Source organism: Chiloscyllium plagiosum, unplaced genomic scaffold (assembly GCF_037043375.1).
Source record: "Chiloscyllium plagiosum isolate Xiang-an unplaced genomic scaffold, Cpla_swu_hap1 HiC_scaffold_5, whole genome shotgun sequence".
NCBI lineage: Eukaryota > Metazoa > Chordata > Chondrichthyes > Orectolobiformes > Hemiscylliidae > Chiloscyllium > Chiloscyllium plagiosum.
In genome coordinates, this window is record NW_028270143.1 from 72,331,595 (window position 1) to 72,347,121 (window position 15,527).

At 37.8% G+C, this 15,527-nt stretch overlaps 1 protein-coding gene across 1 annotated transcript in view; it reads left to right on the forward strand.

Annotated features, from left to right (window-relative positions):
• LOC122549951 (dynein axonemal heavy chain 5) overlaps positions 1 to 15,527 on the forward strand; it is a 366,961-nt gene that overhangs the window by 13,984 nt on the left and 337,450 nt on the right. The window contains exons 4-8 of the mRNA XM_043690232.2: positions 2,028 to 2,102; positions 2,464 to 2,547; positions 2,726 to 2,797; positions 8,467 to 8,568; positions 13,109 to 13,295. Coding sequence (XP_043546167.2) covers positions 2,028 to 2,102; positions 2,464 to 2,547; positions 2,726 to 2,797; positions 8,467 to 8,568; positions 13,109 to 13,295 — 520 coding nt within the window. The remainder of the gene's footprint in view (positions 1 to 2,027; positions 2,103 to 2,463; positions 2,548 to 2,725; positions 2,798 to 8,466; positions 8,569 to 13,108; positions 13,296 to 15,527) is intronic.

Sequence of the window (15,527 nt, forward strand, 5' to 3'; positions counted from 1 at the left end):
TTAGCATTTGTTTTCACTCATAGAATGTGGACAACACTGTGAACCCATGTTTGTTGCCCATCCCTAATTGCCCTTGGTAGGATAGTGGTAAGCTACCTCTTGAACCACTACAGTCTGTCTGAAGAAGGTATACTCACCATGCCATTAGGGAGGAATTTCCAAGATTTTGACCTGGCTGAGCTGCTTTTTTTCTCTTCTGTTTAAAAAACAGCCTCTGTGTAATAATCATAGAGTTGCTAATTGTGGCAAATTTGCCCTTTTAAGGATAAACTCTCAATGCCCAGCACCCACCACACACCACCCCCCACCAGATTTTACTGGCAGCAGGAGGAACTGTTGACACCATGTGGGAAATTTCCATGTAAACTCTATTGGCCTCGCAGCAAGTTTCTGAGGACAATGGTTACGTTGGTGCAGCGAACCCTTCTGTTAATTAAACCAAACACCCAGAAAAGCTCACCTCGCCTCATCATCTGTTAAAATATGAGAGACAGTCAATTCCCAAATTCTACTATTTAAAGAAAAAAATATCAATTTATTCTTTAACTCTAAAAATGAATGTTAAACAATAACTATTTACATCTCTAAGCCTCCTTTCTCTTAAATATTTGTTATCCGTCTCCAACTCTAAAACAATGTACTGTTCCAATAAAAACCCGCATTAAAATTACATCAACTTCTTCTTTCGGCTGAAGATCTCCCTGGGTCATCTTCTGTCATTTACTGCAAAGATGTTTCATATAAAAAAAGTACCTTTGATAGAGAGTGTTTTAAATGGCAGGTGGCAGTTTACTCTCTCGATGGTAATTACTTTGTCGAACTTTCAAACTGCCTGGCTGTTTTATCCCCCAATATTGGATCATCTCATTGGCTCAATGTTGGCAAAACAATAAATTTAAATTGATTGAGTTTTAGTATCCTGGAGCATAATTTAAACTGATTGGTTAAATTCGAATTGTTGTCAAAATAGCAACCAACTCATCTGTTTCACAGCCAAAAGTTACATATTTTCAATTTTCCAGCACACTCTGAGACTGCTGGCTAGTCATCACAGGTGCTTGTCAGCTCTCAGTTCAGAATGTTCACATTCTCTTAAAGGTACAGTACATGCCTTCAACGTCATAACACAACGGAGCCCAGTAGTGACAATGGTCAACCCCATGTTAATGGCATTGCCTTTAGAAAGTCCTGTACTTTCTATTGTCAAGAACGTGCCTGCCTAACTCTGGCATACTTAAAAAAATCTTCCACAGGTCATTTGATAATATAGAAGTTGAGTATTATTGAAAAATACAGATTTTATTAAAAATACAAATGATAAAGGTATTCAAGATCATGATGGATCTGGGTACAATAAAAAGAGAGAAAAACTGTTCCCATTAGTGGAAGGATTGAGAACCACAGGGACCAAACCTAAGGTAATTGGCAAAAGATGCAACAGTGACATGAGGAAAAACCTTTTCATGCAGCTAGTGATTAGGAACATGCTATCTGAGAGTGTGGTGGATGTAGGATGAATTGATGCTTTCAAATGGACAGGGGAGTTGTGCTCTGAGATTTTGCTGATTGATGAATGGTTAGAGGAGCAAGTGACAAACTGTCGCCAGGTTACCACTCTGATTTTCATTTCATGTCATCTAGTTTCTAGGTCTATGTGGGAAATCTTTTTCAAAGCCAATAATGAGCCATGTCACTTTGTTGATGACTACAATATCCAGGCTCTTATGTTTAAGAGAAAGGCATTTTATTTACAGAAATTAGTTTATGTAGCTCAGGACCAAGTCACTGTAACTCTAGGTGTGACTATTTAGTGCTGGTCTACCTTATGCAGTAAATTACACTCTCATTTCTCAAAGTGTTTATTGTAATCTATTATATTTTCAGAGAACAGTAAGTTTTATTTTACTTCTGCAGAAGCTGACAGTATTATTATATTTGTCTACGCAGTATACTTCTCAATAATGAGCAAACATTTATTTTGTATGCCCAACCATCAGCATTTTTCACAATTAAACCTTCCTTTTCAGTTTCACATGATTGAAGAGTTCTTCGCACCAAATGGATCTAAAAAATTACTATTTTTCTACCAAGATACAGTGACAGTAAGTGTTTATTGCTTGAATTAAAAGTATTTAGACACATTCATTAACGAGGCTTTAATTAAATGCATTCTGTTACAAATCATTGTAACAGTGAATGGGCCACTGCTCTGCTTGAATTCAAAGTTCTAGTTAATGCTGAATTTTAAAATCTAAAGCCATCTGACAGTATGTTTTTCTACAAAGTGTTTCTCTGAAACGCAATTTAAATGAATCAAACAGATGGTCATCTGATTGACTAAAATATCCCCTGATTAGGACTTGTTAAATTTTATATTTGAATATTTAATCAGTTTAAGCAATTGATAAAATTCTAAATGATTGATTTTCAGTTTGTTCACAAATCTGTTATTTGATTCATCAGATCTCAGGATTGCGACATTTAAGTGCAGATATGTCCAGAGGGGTAAATCAGAAAAGGCTGTTCATTACTGATGGTTCCAGTGAGGTAAAGTTCAGTTTATGTTTTCATTATTAAAATTTTATATATATTTTAAATTGTATTTTCATCATCATTAATGCTAAAAGTTTGAAATTTTCACTTATAACATATTTAAAAAGACTTTTCTAAATATATGGAAAACTCACACTGAGGTCTTTCACTTTCTCTTGTGTCCATTTTTCAGGGTTTGATTGGGACTTGCTTATTCTTTCTTAGAACTACTGATAAAAGCATCAGCACAGCTAATGTGTTTCAGGTCAGTACTATTCTGAGAAGTCAATGTTAAAGGAAATACTGTGGCACAGTTTTTTTTTATCAACGACATATGTCAAAATACGAAGATGTCATATCGTCCAGGAAATTCCTTTATTTGGTATCTTGTCAGAGTTAGTATCCCAATTCTTTTAATAGAGCTACTAATAATTTATAAATAGCAGATGATTTTATATAAATGTTAAGTGTCCATACAGCAATATCGTTCAGAGGAATTTATATATAGATTTAGTGCTGTAATTATTATTACATATTTTGGTTTCAATGATCTTGTAAGCATGTATTTTGCCATGTAAAATGTGGAGTGTACCTTTTATAGCCCAGTATCTGGTCAAATAATATAATGATCCAGGATTCCCATCGAGATTCCAAGCTAAGTACGCTGGCTGTACATTCTCCTTCCTTTGACAGAATCCAGTTGCTATTCTGTGCTCCTCTTTATTAAGAAGAAGTGTATAATCTCTATAGGTATAGAACCTCTTCATGCTGAAGTATTCCAAAATTTTTCAGTCTGATGAAAAAGAAATCACTGAATTGGGTTTGTTTCTCCACAGATGTAGCTTGACCTGCTGAATACTCTTGCATTATCTGTTTATACTTCAGATTTTCACAGTAATTTGCTCTGAACCTAGTTGGTCCAGACATCTTATTACTGCTTGCTAAGGCACTCTTGCCCATATTATAGGATTTGGGACATGGGATCCCAAAATGTTTACCATATCTGAGCCCCCAATGTAAACTTGGAATAAGGCTATTCATGACCACACACATATTTCAAAGCAATCTTTCCAGCAGAATGATATGAAATGCTTGAGACGGGGTCCCTGATTTTTTTGAATATCCGACTTATGAATGCTTGCACTTACAAATGTAATCTCATGCATTATTATAATTTTAAAGGCTTGACATGGGACATTTCCTATACTTACAAATGGCAGCTTTACATTGTCTTGCATTGTGTTCTGACATGTGAACAAATTGACTTGAGAATGGACTCCAAAACAGAACCAGTTTGTAATGTGGGAACTGCCTGATCACAATTTCTGTCCCTATTTCCAAATTCTTTGCTTATGAATTATCAAGTACTAAAGAGGAAATTTTTAATTGAACCTTAGAGGAGCATTTTAAGTTTGAAATTTAAAACCAGCAATGTAAGTAAAATTAAAATAATTTGAATAACATTTATTAATTTCTTGTTAACTTGAATGGGAACAATTGGAATTTATTGGTACAGGGCTATATCAGAAACAGTAGTACAAAGCTCACACTTGGCATAGTGAAGTCCTGGCTGGATTTATAGTTGTCTTGGTGTACTCTGCCACAGTTGGGAACTGAAACCTGCCTCCATAAATTGCCTTGTATTAGTTATGATGATGAGATTGAAAAATGAACTCTAATCTCTGTATATTGCTGACTGGAGAATATGTAGGCTGCTTACTATATTTTCTTCATAAGGCAGAGACCAACTTCTGATATATATTGGCTAAAACAGCTTGCCCAGATTTGTTTTCACTATTTACATTATAGAATTTAAAGACACAGAAATAAATTCAACTGCACAATAAATACAGAGTCAATCCATAGAAGGTAATATATCTTTTAGTTCGGAACCGGAGTAGGCTATTGAGCCCACCAAACCTGCTCTGCCATTCAAGACTATGGTTGATCATTTATCTCAAACCTAATTTTCCTGCATTATGTCCCTATTTCTTGATGTTATTCGTCTCTATAAATCGATCAATTTCTGACTTGAACATTCTCAATGATTGAGCTTGCACTGAATTCCAAAGATTCACACCCACTCTGTGAAAAAAAATCCTCCTTGTCTCTGTCTTAAATACCCTACCCATAAGTTCTTCTAACAATGATATTCTGACAAAGCTTGTTCGGGAACAGGACATTTGGCTGCCATGGTGACATTTGCTCCTGGACAGGACTTCAGTTCGGGACATCATTTGTGGATAATGCAAATTTTATTCCATCTTAGAATGGAGCTTAAATTCTATACAACAGTAACTGCCATTTAAGTCATGGATACTTTCATTTTGCAGCAATGTCTTTAAATTAAGCACACAGAATAACAGTCTGGGCACTTTATGAGGGCTTATCTGTGGATAATACTGCTACTTTCCTGCATTATTGTAATGATTTGACAAGGCTAAATTTGAATAACCCATTTTTATTAGTATTCGGGTCAATGTATTGAGGCGAGTGACCCATCTTCAGAATTCCTCCAGCAATTTCTGTTTTTCTTTCAAATTTTGTAATTAATTTGTCGAAAGAAATTGGAACATGTAATTTTAGTGTATATTTACTAGTTTAACAAATGTTTGTTTATGGATGACTCAATATATATCTTACATACTCTCCAACAAGTTGTTATATCTGAATTCTGTAAACCCATAATCATTAGCTTTTGGTGCACACAGGATTCAGTCTGTTTTTGATAATTGCTGGGAACATAGGGCAGATGGAAGCTCAAGCAAACATTTTTGATTGGATGGAGTTTTTGCAGGGTGGGTCCAAAGTGATTTAAAAGGCAAGTATTTAGAAGCCAGACTTAATTTACCTCACTCATGCTTTTTTTTGATGCCACCTAGTCGTGCTAAATTAAGCATGAAAGTGTTCATTTAAATCTATATTTGAGCATCATGTAAGCCAAAAGTCAACAAATATTAGTCTAAGACTAAGTTTGACGTTAATAAGAACAGATGTGGAAGCCCATGCTGGGTAAATTGTGAGAGTAGTGAGAAAATGGACTCTGTTATGGAATAAAGATTGCAGTAAGAACTCAGACTTTAAAAAATCCCAGAAAAAAAGCACTGCCCAAAAATAAATACTTTTTAATTTCACATCCTATTATAGTTACATTAGAATTAGAATCAAAAATTGGACTGCTTTCTTTTCGATTTTGCCTTTGTTTACAACAATTCTTCTATTGAATCAATAAACATGCATAGCAAAATCTATTTAGAATGTTAATACTCAAAACCAGTTTTATTGTTTTATTTATTTTGAAGGAAAAATCAAATCTAAGCAGAGTGCTTTGAACTGACATTGACTTGACAATAAATGAAACAAAAAGAGGAATGAAAGCGCAAAATCTTTAAGCAGAACATTAGTAGGATCTGAGAAAATGATTCTATTATTCAGGAAGGATTCTTATAGGGGTCTGAGTGATGTGAGCTATGGCAAGAAGTTGGTGACAAGCACAGAGAGGCCCAACTTGATGTCAGGAGCAACTCACACCACCTTTTATGCTTTTTACAAAAGATGTGGCAAGATTCACACTTGGCAACAACGAGTTGTCAGTTTTTGGTAATCGTTGCTGGTTAAACACCTTATTAACAGCCCAACCTGCCTCATTAATATTCAGTCTCCTCTTTTATCAAACTTACCAACTGTTGTTCAGCTTATAATTTATTCTGAACCACCACTCCATGTTGGACACTGGACTCCAACATCCTGAGCACACTCCATGGGCACTGGTCATATGCATTTCATGACCATGAACATTGGCATCCAATATGTGCCAAGCTCTGGATATTTCTGCCCTTCAATGATGCACCTCAGGCTGCAGCAGCAATTATCATTGTAATGATGCAGCAAGGGTCTTGTGCACTCAGGGACACACACGCAACTCCTGGACCAGAATACATCTCTGGACACTTTGTTTATTGTCATATTACTCACTCATTCTCAGCCCATCTGGATCCTCTCAGCATCCCAGCATTGCGTTGCATTGTCTTACCTTGCCTTTTGATGCTTTGTCCCCTTAGCTAGAGATATGAAGCTTATATTACTTCTTTCTTATCTTGCTGTTTGGTGCAGATATAAAGCCAGAAAGTACATTACAGCTGCCAGCAGACCTCAGACAAGTCAGGGACAATAGTTTTCTCTCAGGAATTGTGGCACAGTAAGTCAAGGGTTTGTTTGGGATGGTCAGAGTCAGGCACATCCACTCATAAAGGATGGGCAGACCAACCCGTCTTGACATTTTTTGCTTTGTCATAGGCTCTTTCCATGCTGGAATGAGAGAGCGACAGGTATTGTGAAAGCTGAAAATTGGTGGCACATTTATTACTTTGGTGCAGGTGGAAAGGTGACACAAGAGAGAGAGTAGGCAGTGCAGAAGGCATGCTGGGTCTATCTGCCATGTTCAGAGGAAATGTCAGCCACAATGTAGGGCAGCCCTGGAATGACAGTGCTTGTCTGGTGCTCTATGGGCCTGATTTGGTGGATACCCACTGAATGTAAAATTGTTCTGGAAATGACACATGATACAATTGGGCAAAGATCAGATGTGAGAAATATAATAGAGGTGTGGTAGATCATCAATGAGATGAGTTTGGTAAGATACAGTTAGAGAACCTGCTGGGCCTCATGGCAACAAACTTTTGAAAAACTTGACACAACTCAGACTTAGCTAAAAAGAAATATGATTCAGGCCTCAGAGGTTAATACTGCAACCCCTGGAGAGATCAGTTTGTGGTGGAGATCATTTGAGTTAGTGGCCAAATTGCTGACTATAAGAGAATTCTCCTGGAATGATATATGCAAAGGTACTATAGCTTTCTTGATCTTTCAGACATCCCCATTTCAAAATGATAAATATGAAGGTCTATCAATTTGTCAAAGAAGAGATTGTTTCATGTGTTGGTCTCTTTTTATTAACCTTTTTGACAATTGTCTTTACAGCTGAGTTAGTTCAATCAAAGGTGCCACTATTTATGAAAGGTGGTAAGGACAAGCCAGAGAACTATAGACCCATGAGCTTGACATCAGTGGTGGGCAAATTGTTGGAGGGAATCCTGAGGGACAGGATGTATGTGTATTTGGAAAGGCAAGGACTGATTAGGGATAGTCAACATGGCTTTGTGCGTGGGAAATCATGTCTCACAAACTTGATTGAGCTTTATGGGTAAGTAACAAAGAGGATAGATGAGGGCAGAGTGGTTGATGCGATCTATATGGACTTCAGTAAGGTGTTCGACAAGGTTCCCCATGGGAGACTGTTTCACAAGGTTAGATCTCATGGAATACAGGGAGAATTAGCCATTTGGATACAGAACTGGCTCAAAGGTAGAAAACAGAGGGTGGTGATGGAGAGTTGTTTTTCAGACTGGAATGAGAGGAATGAATAGGATAAATAGACATAGTCTTTTCCCTGGGGTGGAGGAGTCCTGAACTAGAGGGCATAGGTTTAGGGTGACAGGGGAAAGATATAAAAGAGATCTAAGGGGCAACATTTTCATACAGAAGGTGATATGTGTATGGAATGAGCTGCTAGAGGAAATGGCGGAGGCTGGTAAAATTGCAACATTTAAAAGGCACTTGGATGGGTATATGATTGGGAAGAGTGTAGAGGGATATAAGCCAGCTGCTGGCTGGTGGGATGAGATTGGGTTGGGATATCTGGTCAGCATGGACGAGTTGGACTGAAGGATCTGTTTCCATGCTGTACATCTCTATGACTCTATGATTCTAATTAATGTGGTAATGCTTGTAAAGGTTCTTGTTAGATAGTCTCTGTTAAAATTTCAGATTGTCTTCAATTTATGATATTAGCATTTATACAAATGGTTCACTCTTCAATTTTGTCGAGGTTTGTAGTACTATTTGTTCATACGTAAAAACTTTTTTTCTGCTTAGGAAGTAAATTTTGGCATGCTCAATTGCCCTGATGGGAATCTACTTCAAGGGCTGGAGAGACTCTTGGCCAGTATAATGGTACCAGCACTGCGATCTCAAGAGGTAATCTTTCCCAAGCAAATTCCATTGCAACATTGGTCACATTTGTTTTTCTGGAATGATCCCAATGTAACATCTTGTTCATCTTTCTCTTTGCAAGGAATAAAAAAATGATGCAGATTGATAATCATGTTTTATGAAATGTATTAAGATGTAAGCAAAGGTAAAGACTCTGTAGTCCTAATGGACTGTAGAGCAACTCCTTCATTAAAGAGAGAGAGAGAGACACACAACTGGAGATGGTTTAACCTGATGGTCACCACACCCCAGTTGAGGGGAGAGGTTGAGAAAGAGAATCCTTCATGTTAATCACAGTCAATGTAGAAATTGAACCCACACTATTAGTATCACTCTGAATCACAAACCAGCCATCCTGTCAACTGAGCTAACAAGCTTCCTAACCTGTAAGTTGAAGCATATGAAATAAATACAAGCATATGGGCTAGGAGCAGGTTTAGGCATTTTTTTCCCTGTCCACTGTTTAATAAAATCATGGTCTGATTGTAACCTCAAATCCACATTTCTGCCAAGATCTCATAACCTTTCACCCCATGCTTACCAAGAATTTAGCAACCTCTGTCTTAAGTCTTATTCAAACTCTGCTTCCACTGCTTTTTCAAGAAGCATATTTCAAAGTCTCATGGACCTCTGAGAGAAAAATAAAAATCTCCTTATCTCTGTCTTAAATGGGTGGCAACTTATTTTTAAACTGTGACCCGAATCCCAGATTCTTCCACATGAGAGGACATATTTTCCACATTTATCCTGTCAACTTCTAAGCTACACTGGATACAAGCCTAGCTTGTCCAATCTTCCTTCATGAAACAATACCCCATTCCAGGTATAAGTCTAGTTAACCTTCTTTAAGTACCTCCAGCACAATAACATTCCTGATCAAATAACAAAGCCAGTGCTGTAGAGATCACTCCAGATGGAGTCACATCAATACTCTGCATAACTGAATTATATTCTTTTGTTCAATTTTTTTTGCACTAAAGTTAACATTCTACTAGCTTTCCTAATTACTTGTTTTATCTGCAATTAATTCTTTTATGATTCATACATGAAGACATCCAGATTCTGCTATATCTTAGGTCTCTGTAAAACTGCTTCCTTTTCATTTTCCTGCCAAATGAACGATTTCTGGATTTCTCACGTTATTCTCAATTTGCCAGATCTTTGCCCATTAATTTACGTAATCGAAATGCTGTTGTAGACTCCTTGTGTCCTCTACATAACTTACTTTTCCATGTATCTTTGTGTCAATAGCAATGTTCCCTCTGAGGTTCCAAGGTTCCATGCACAGCCATTGACATTGGTGCACTATTCATGGCATTGACTTCTGGTTCCGGGATTGCTGCTGTGCATGGACCATGGAAGCCTGTGCTGCTTCAAAGATAATTAGAGGTAACACTGGTCATTAGCAAATCTCATCATTCAAGTCATTTAAATAAATTGTAAAATATTGAACCCAAGGACTGATCCCAGTGGTACACTACTTCTGATGATCAGAAAAAAAGACCCATGCTCTATGATTCCTGGTGCTCAGCTAATCTTCCGTCCATGCAAATATATTATTGACTACAAAATGAGCCTTTATTTTCTGCTGTAATCTTTAATGTGTCTCCTTCTCAATGGATTCTTGGAAATTTAAGGGTAGTACATTAACATTTCCCCTTTCTCCACAGCACATGATATTTCTTCAAAGAAGTTCAATAAATTGATAAATATGATTTTCCTTTCATAAGACCATGTTGACTCTGCTCATTATGTTAAAATTATCCTTTCTTTGATAATAGCTTCTCCAACATCTTCCCTGTAACAGATGTTGAACGAACTGGCCTGTAGTTTCCTGTTTTCTGGCTTCCTCCCTTATTGATTTTTTTAAAAATTAGGCTCTTCAAGATGGGCATCAGAGGCTAGGCCAGCATATACTGCCAGATCCTAGTTGCCGAGAGGTTGATTAAAAGACAACAACATTGCTGTGTGTCTGGACTTCACATGTAGGTCAAACCAGGTAGGTATGGCAGATTTCCTTCCCTGGAAGTAAAGGAGTTCCATTCACTATTTTCCAATATATCACCTTCCCTGAACTGAGCAAAATTTTGGAAAATTAGAACCAATACATCAGCTATCTCACTAGCCATTACTTTTAAGATGCTGGAATGAAGTCCATCAGGACCCAGGGATTGCGTCTCCCACAATTTCCACCACCATTTCCCTGGAGAATATAACTTTCTTTAGTTCTTGTTCTTTCCTTCTATTTCCTGACTCATAGCTATATCAGTTTATAAGGCAAAACCATCAACAACCACAAATTACTCCTGAATAAATTGATGCAGTAATTACATCAATCTTTCAATTTAGCAATTTGTGTTATATCACATTGAGTTCTGCTGTGACCACAGAAAATGGACCACAAACTAAGTGAAATCCTCCTAAACTAATATTTATGTATTATTTTGTATGTCCTGTGCTAAAATAATGGACAAAAGTTTGTTCTACAGAGGAATTGGAAGGTTAACTGTTTGCATTGCTTACAATGTTGAGTATTCAGGAACCATGGGCAGAATCTTCCCAGCCCCTGAATAATATGGGTCATGATGATAAATTTGAGAAATTTTGGTCAGACATCCATCAAGGAGTGGTTATCTGATGACTCAAACTCACTGCTTGCTTCTCAAGATACTTATCATGGATGCCAGTCACTAACATCTTGGGGCACACTCCATGGGCAACTCATGGACCCTACTTCCATTCAAATTGACATCTGACACATACTAGTTTCACTGCAGCATAGTGGCATATCTCCAATCCATTTATAGTTTGGTTCTAAACTTCAATGCTGCACATTAGAATCCACAATATCGATCACTGGAATGCTGCTTCAAGGATATATTGCACCCAGGGACAGGCACGCAACTCGAGGGTTGGACTAGGCTGCATCTCACTTGCTTTCTTAGTGCTCGTGTATTTTGTACCTACTTTGGTGCTCACAGCATCCCTGCTTTGTTTTTCCTTTGGCAATTTTCCCTCTCAGCCACGTTATACAAGCTCACAGTAATTAAGTCTTATCATGCAGATACAAAATCAGGCAGTTTTTCATGTCTATCAGCAAGTATCAGTCAAGTTGTGGACAAACACATAGATTCCACTTCTGAGTGATGGGAGGTTACTCAAAGGCAATTGCAGGTTGAAGCCAGCTATAAGTATAGCATTGCACATGAGCAGTGCATGCACTGTCCAATTGTGTGGTTGCAACTGCTGCTCACAAACAATCTTGACCATGTCATTGGTCTTTGCAGATTTTTTAAAGTATCATTCACAGTATGTGGGTGTGGCTGCCTGGCCAGCATTTATTGCCGAACCCTACTTATCCTTAAGAAGGTGGTGGTGAGCTGCCTTCTTGAACCGCTACAGTCCATCTGCTGTGGGTTGACACACAGTGTCATTTGGGACAGAATTCCAGGATTTGACCCAGCAACATGGAAGGAACAGCAATATATTTACACGTCAGGATGGTGTGTGCCTTGGAGGGTGGTGTTTCCAACTATCTGCTGCCCTTCTAGGTGGAGGTGGTTCTGGGTTTAGAAGGTGCTATTTGAGGATCTTGGTGAATTTCTGCAAACAATCTACTTTGTAATTTCATGTTGGAGGGAAATTCATTGACACCACTGAGCACAGATGTTTCTCAGGGCAGAATCCTGCAACTATATACTTTTGATGCTGAGATGATACATCCTTTATCAGCAATATTTATCTTCATTTGTACCAGAAATGACTCTAACCACTTGAGAGTTTTCCCATTGCTGCTCATTAACTTCATAGTATGTGTGGTGCAGTGGTAGTACATTAGCTGTGTACTTTGTGATCCGCAGATATGTCTTTTAAAGTTACCTGGTATTACTTATTCATCAAAGAGATGTTGCGTCAACTGATGGTATTACCTTCTGTTGCCTTGGCTCTAAGCTCTAGAATTATCTGCTGTTGCATCTCTACCTCAGTTTCCTCTTTTAAGTCACTCCTTAAAACTTCCCTCTTTGACCAAACTATGATTATCCAACCTAATCTTTCATTATGTGGCTCAGTGTCATATTTTGTTTTAAAATGTTCCTGATAGAAACCTTGGTTCTCTTATGTTCAAGATGTTACTAAATATAACTTGCTGTTTTAAGGCCTTGCTGAATCCAGGGAGTTTGGTCTTCTTCTACATCACCACAATGGATTATTGGATCCTTACTCTAGTTTTCTTTGATTGTTGATTTTTTGTTGTACCCTTTTTATATTTTATAGAAACTAACGAGTCATTATGTCTCATGCTGGTAATTTGATTCATGTGCATGATCACTTTGGTTAGGTTTTTATCAGTGAACTGAATAATAGATTTTATAGTAAACATTATTGGCATTGCAAATATATAAGAGCACACCAGGAAATTTTATTGTAGCCAAAAACTACCCCTTTAATGCTACAATTTCTAGCCAATATTTAAATGAATTATTAATATGTTATTTTTTGTTGTTATTTTCCCACCAATGAGCAGAATTGGGGATCTATTAAAGATGGACTAAAGAGTGCCCAGATTCAGGAGTTCCTTGAGTCCTTAGACAAATTTATTGGCAATTTGTCCTCTGCCAGGAAAAATATGGAGCGTCAAATAATTCTTGAAGAAGCAACCACAGGATATAATTTTGACAATTTGCATGGCCCTGCAGACTATTTGAATGCAGGTATCAAATATGTTTTATTTAATACTGCTCTTATTTTCTATTTCATGTTCTACAGTCAGTTATATTTTTAAAAAATAATTTTAAGAGTTTAATGTAATATGAAAGCATACTTGTGCTTTCTTTTTGGTATTTTTGTTCAGCAAGTGATTTGATTTATTAGGGAAGATTAATATTTTAACTGTCAAGTTTTCCTGAAGGTTCAGATCTCAAGAGTTTTAAGTTATTGATGCAGTAGATCTTCATTAAAAAATCAAATTTATTTTGTCTTTATAAAATGGATACTGCATTATTTAGTGATTCCATAATTTTGAAAACACCTAGAGCATAGAACATAGAACATAGAACATAACAGCACGGTACAGGCCGTTTGGCCCTTGATGTTGCGCCAACCTGTGGAACAATCTGAAGCCCATCTAACCTACAGTATTCCATTCTTGTCCATATGCCTATCAAATGACCATTTAAATGCCCTTAAAGTTGGCAAATCCACTACTGTTGTAGGCAGTGCGTTCCACGTCCCTACTACTCTCTGAGTAAAGAAACTACCTGTGACATCTGTCCTATATCTATCACTCCTCAATTTAAAGTTATGTTCCCTCGTGCTAGCCATCATCATCCAAGGAAAAAGGCTCTCATAGTCCAACCCATCTAACCCTCTGATTTTCTTATATGTCTCAATTAAGTCATCTCTCAACCTTCTTCTCTCTAACCAGAACAGCCTCATGTCCCTAAGCCTTTCCTCATAAGACCTTCCCTCCATACCAGACAACATCCGAGAAAATTTCCTCTGAACCCTTTTCAAAGCTTCCATATCCTTCCTATAATGCGGTGACGAGAACTGTAGGCTATATTCCAAATGTGGCTGCTCCAGAGTTTTGTACTGCTGTAGCATGATCTCATGATTCTGAAACTCAATCCCTCTACCAATAAAAGCTAACACACTGTATGCCTTCTTAACAACCCTATCAACCCCTGGGTGGCAACTTTGAGGGATCTATGTACTTGGACAGTGAGATCTCTCTGCTCATTGACACTACCAAGAAGCTTACCGTTAGCCCAGTACTTTGTACTCCTGTTGCTCCTTCCAAAGTGAATCACTTCACATTTTTCTGCATTAAATTCCATTTGCTACCTGTCAGCCCAGCTCTGCAGCTTATCTATGTCTCTCTGTAAACTACAATATCCTTTGTCACTGTCCACAACTCTACCAACCTCAGTGTCATCCACAAATTTGCTAACCCCCATCCTTCTATGCCCTCATTCAGGTCATTTATAAAAATAACAAACTATAGTGCACCCAAAACAGATCCTGCAATACTCCACTAGTAACTGAACTCCAGGATGAATGTTTACCACCAACCACTTCCCTGTCTTCTTTCAGCTAATTTCTGATCCAAACCACTAATTTGCCCTCAATCCCAAGCCTCGCATTTTGTGCAATAACCTACCGTGAGGAACCTTATCAAATGCCTTATACTCCACACCAACTGCTTTACCCTCATCCACCTGTTTGGTCACCTTCTCAAAGAACTCAATAAGGTTTATGAGACACGACCTACCCTTCACAAAACCATGTTGACTATCCCTAATCAACTTATTCCTTTCTGGGTGATTATAAATCCTTTCTCTTATAACCATTTCCAATACTTTACCCACAACCGAAGTAAAGCTCGTAGGACTATAATTTCCAGCATTGTCTCTACTCCCCTTCTTGAACAAGGAAACAACATTTTCTATCCTCCAGTTTTCTGGCACTATTCCTGTAGATAATGACGACATAAAGATCAAAACCAAAGGCTTGGCAATCTCCTCCCTGGCTTCCCAGAGAATCCTAGAATAAATCCCATCTGGCCCAGGAGACATTTCTATTTTCACACTCTCCAGAATTGCTAACACCTCCTCCTTATGCACCTCAATCTCACTTAGACTAGTGGCCTGAATCTCAATACTCTCCTCGGCCACATTGTCTTTTTCTAGTGTGAATACTGACAAAAAGTATTAATTTAGCGCTTCCCTTATCTCTTCTGACTCCACGCATAACTTCCCATTAGTATGCTTGATTGGCCCTAATCTTACTCTCGTCATTCTTTTATGCCTGATATACCTTCAGAAAGCCTTAGGGTTTTCCTTCATCCTATCCGCCAACGACTTCTAATGTCCCCTCGGGGCTGTTCTTCGCTCTCTCTTTAGGTCTTTCCTGGCTAACTTGTAACTTTCAAGCACCCTAACTGA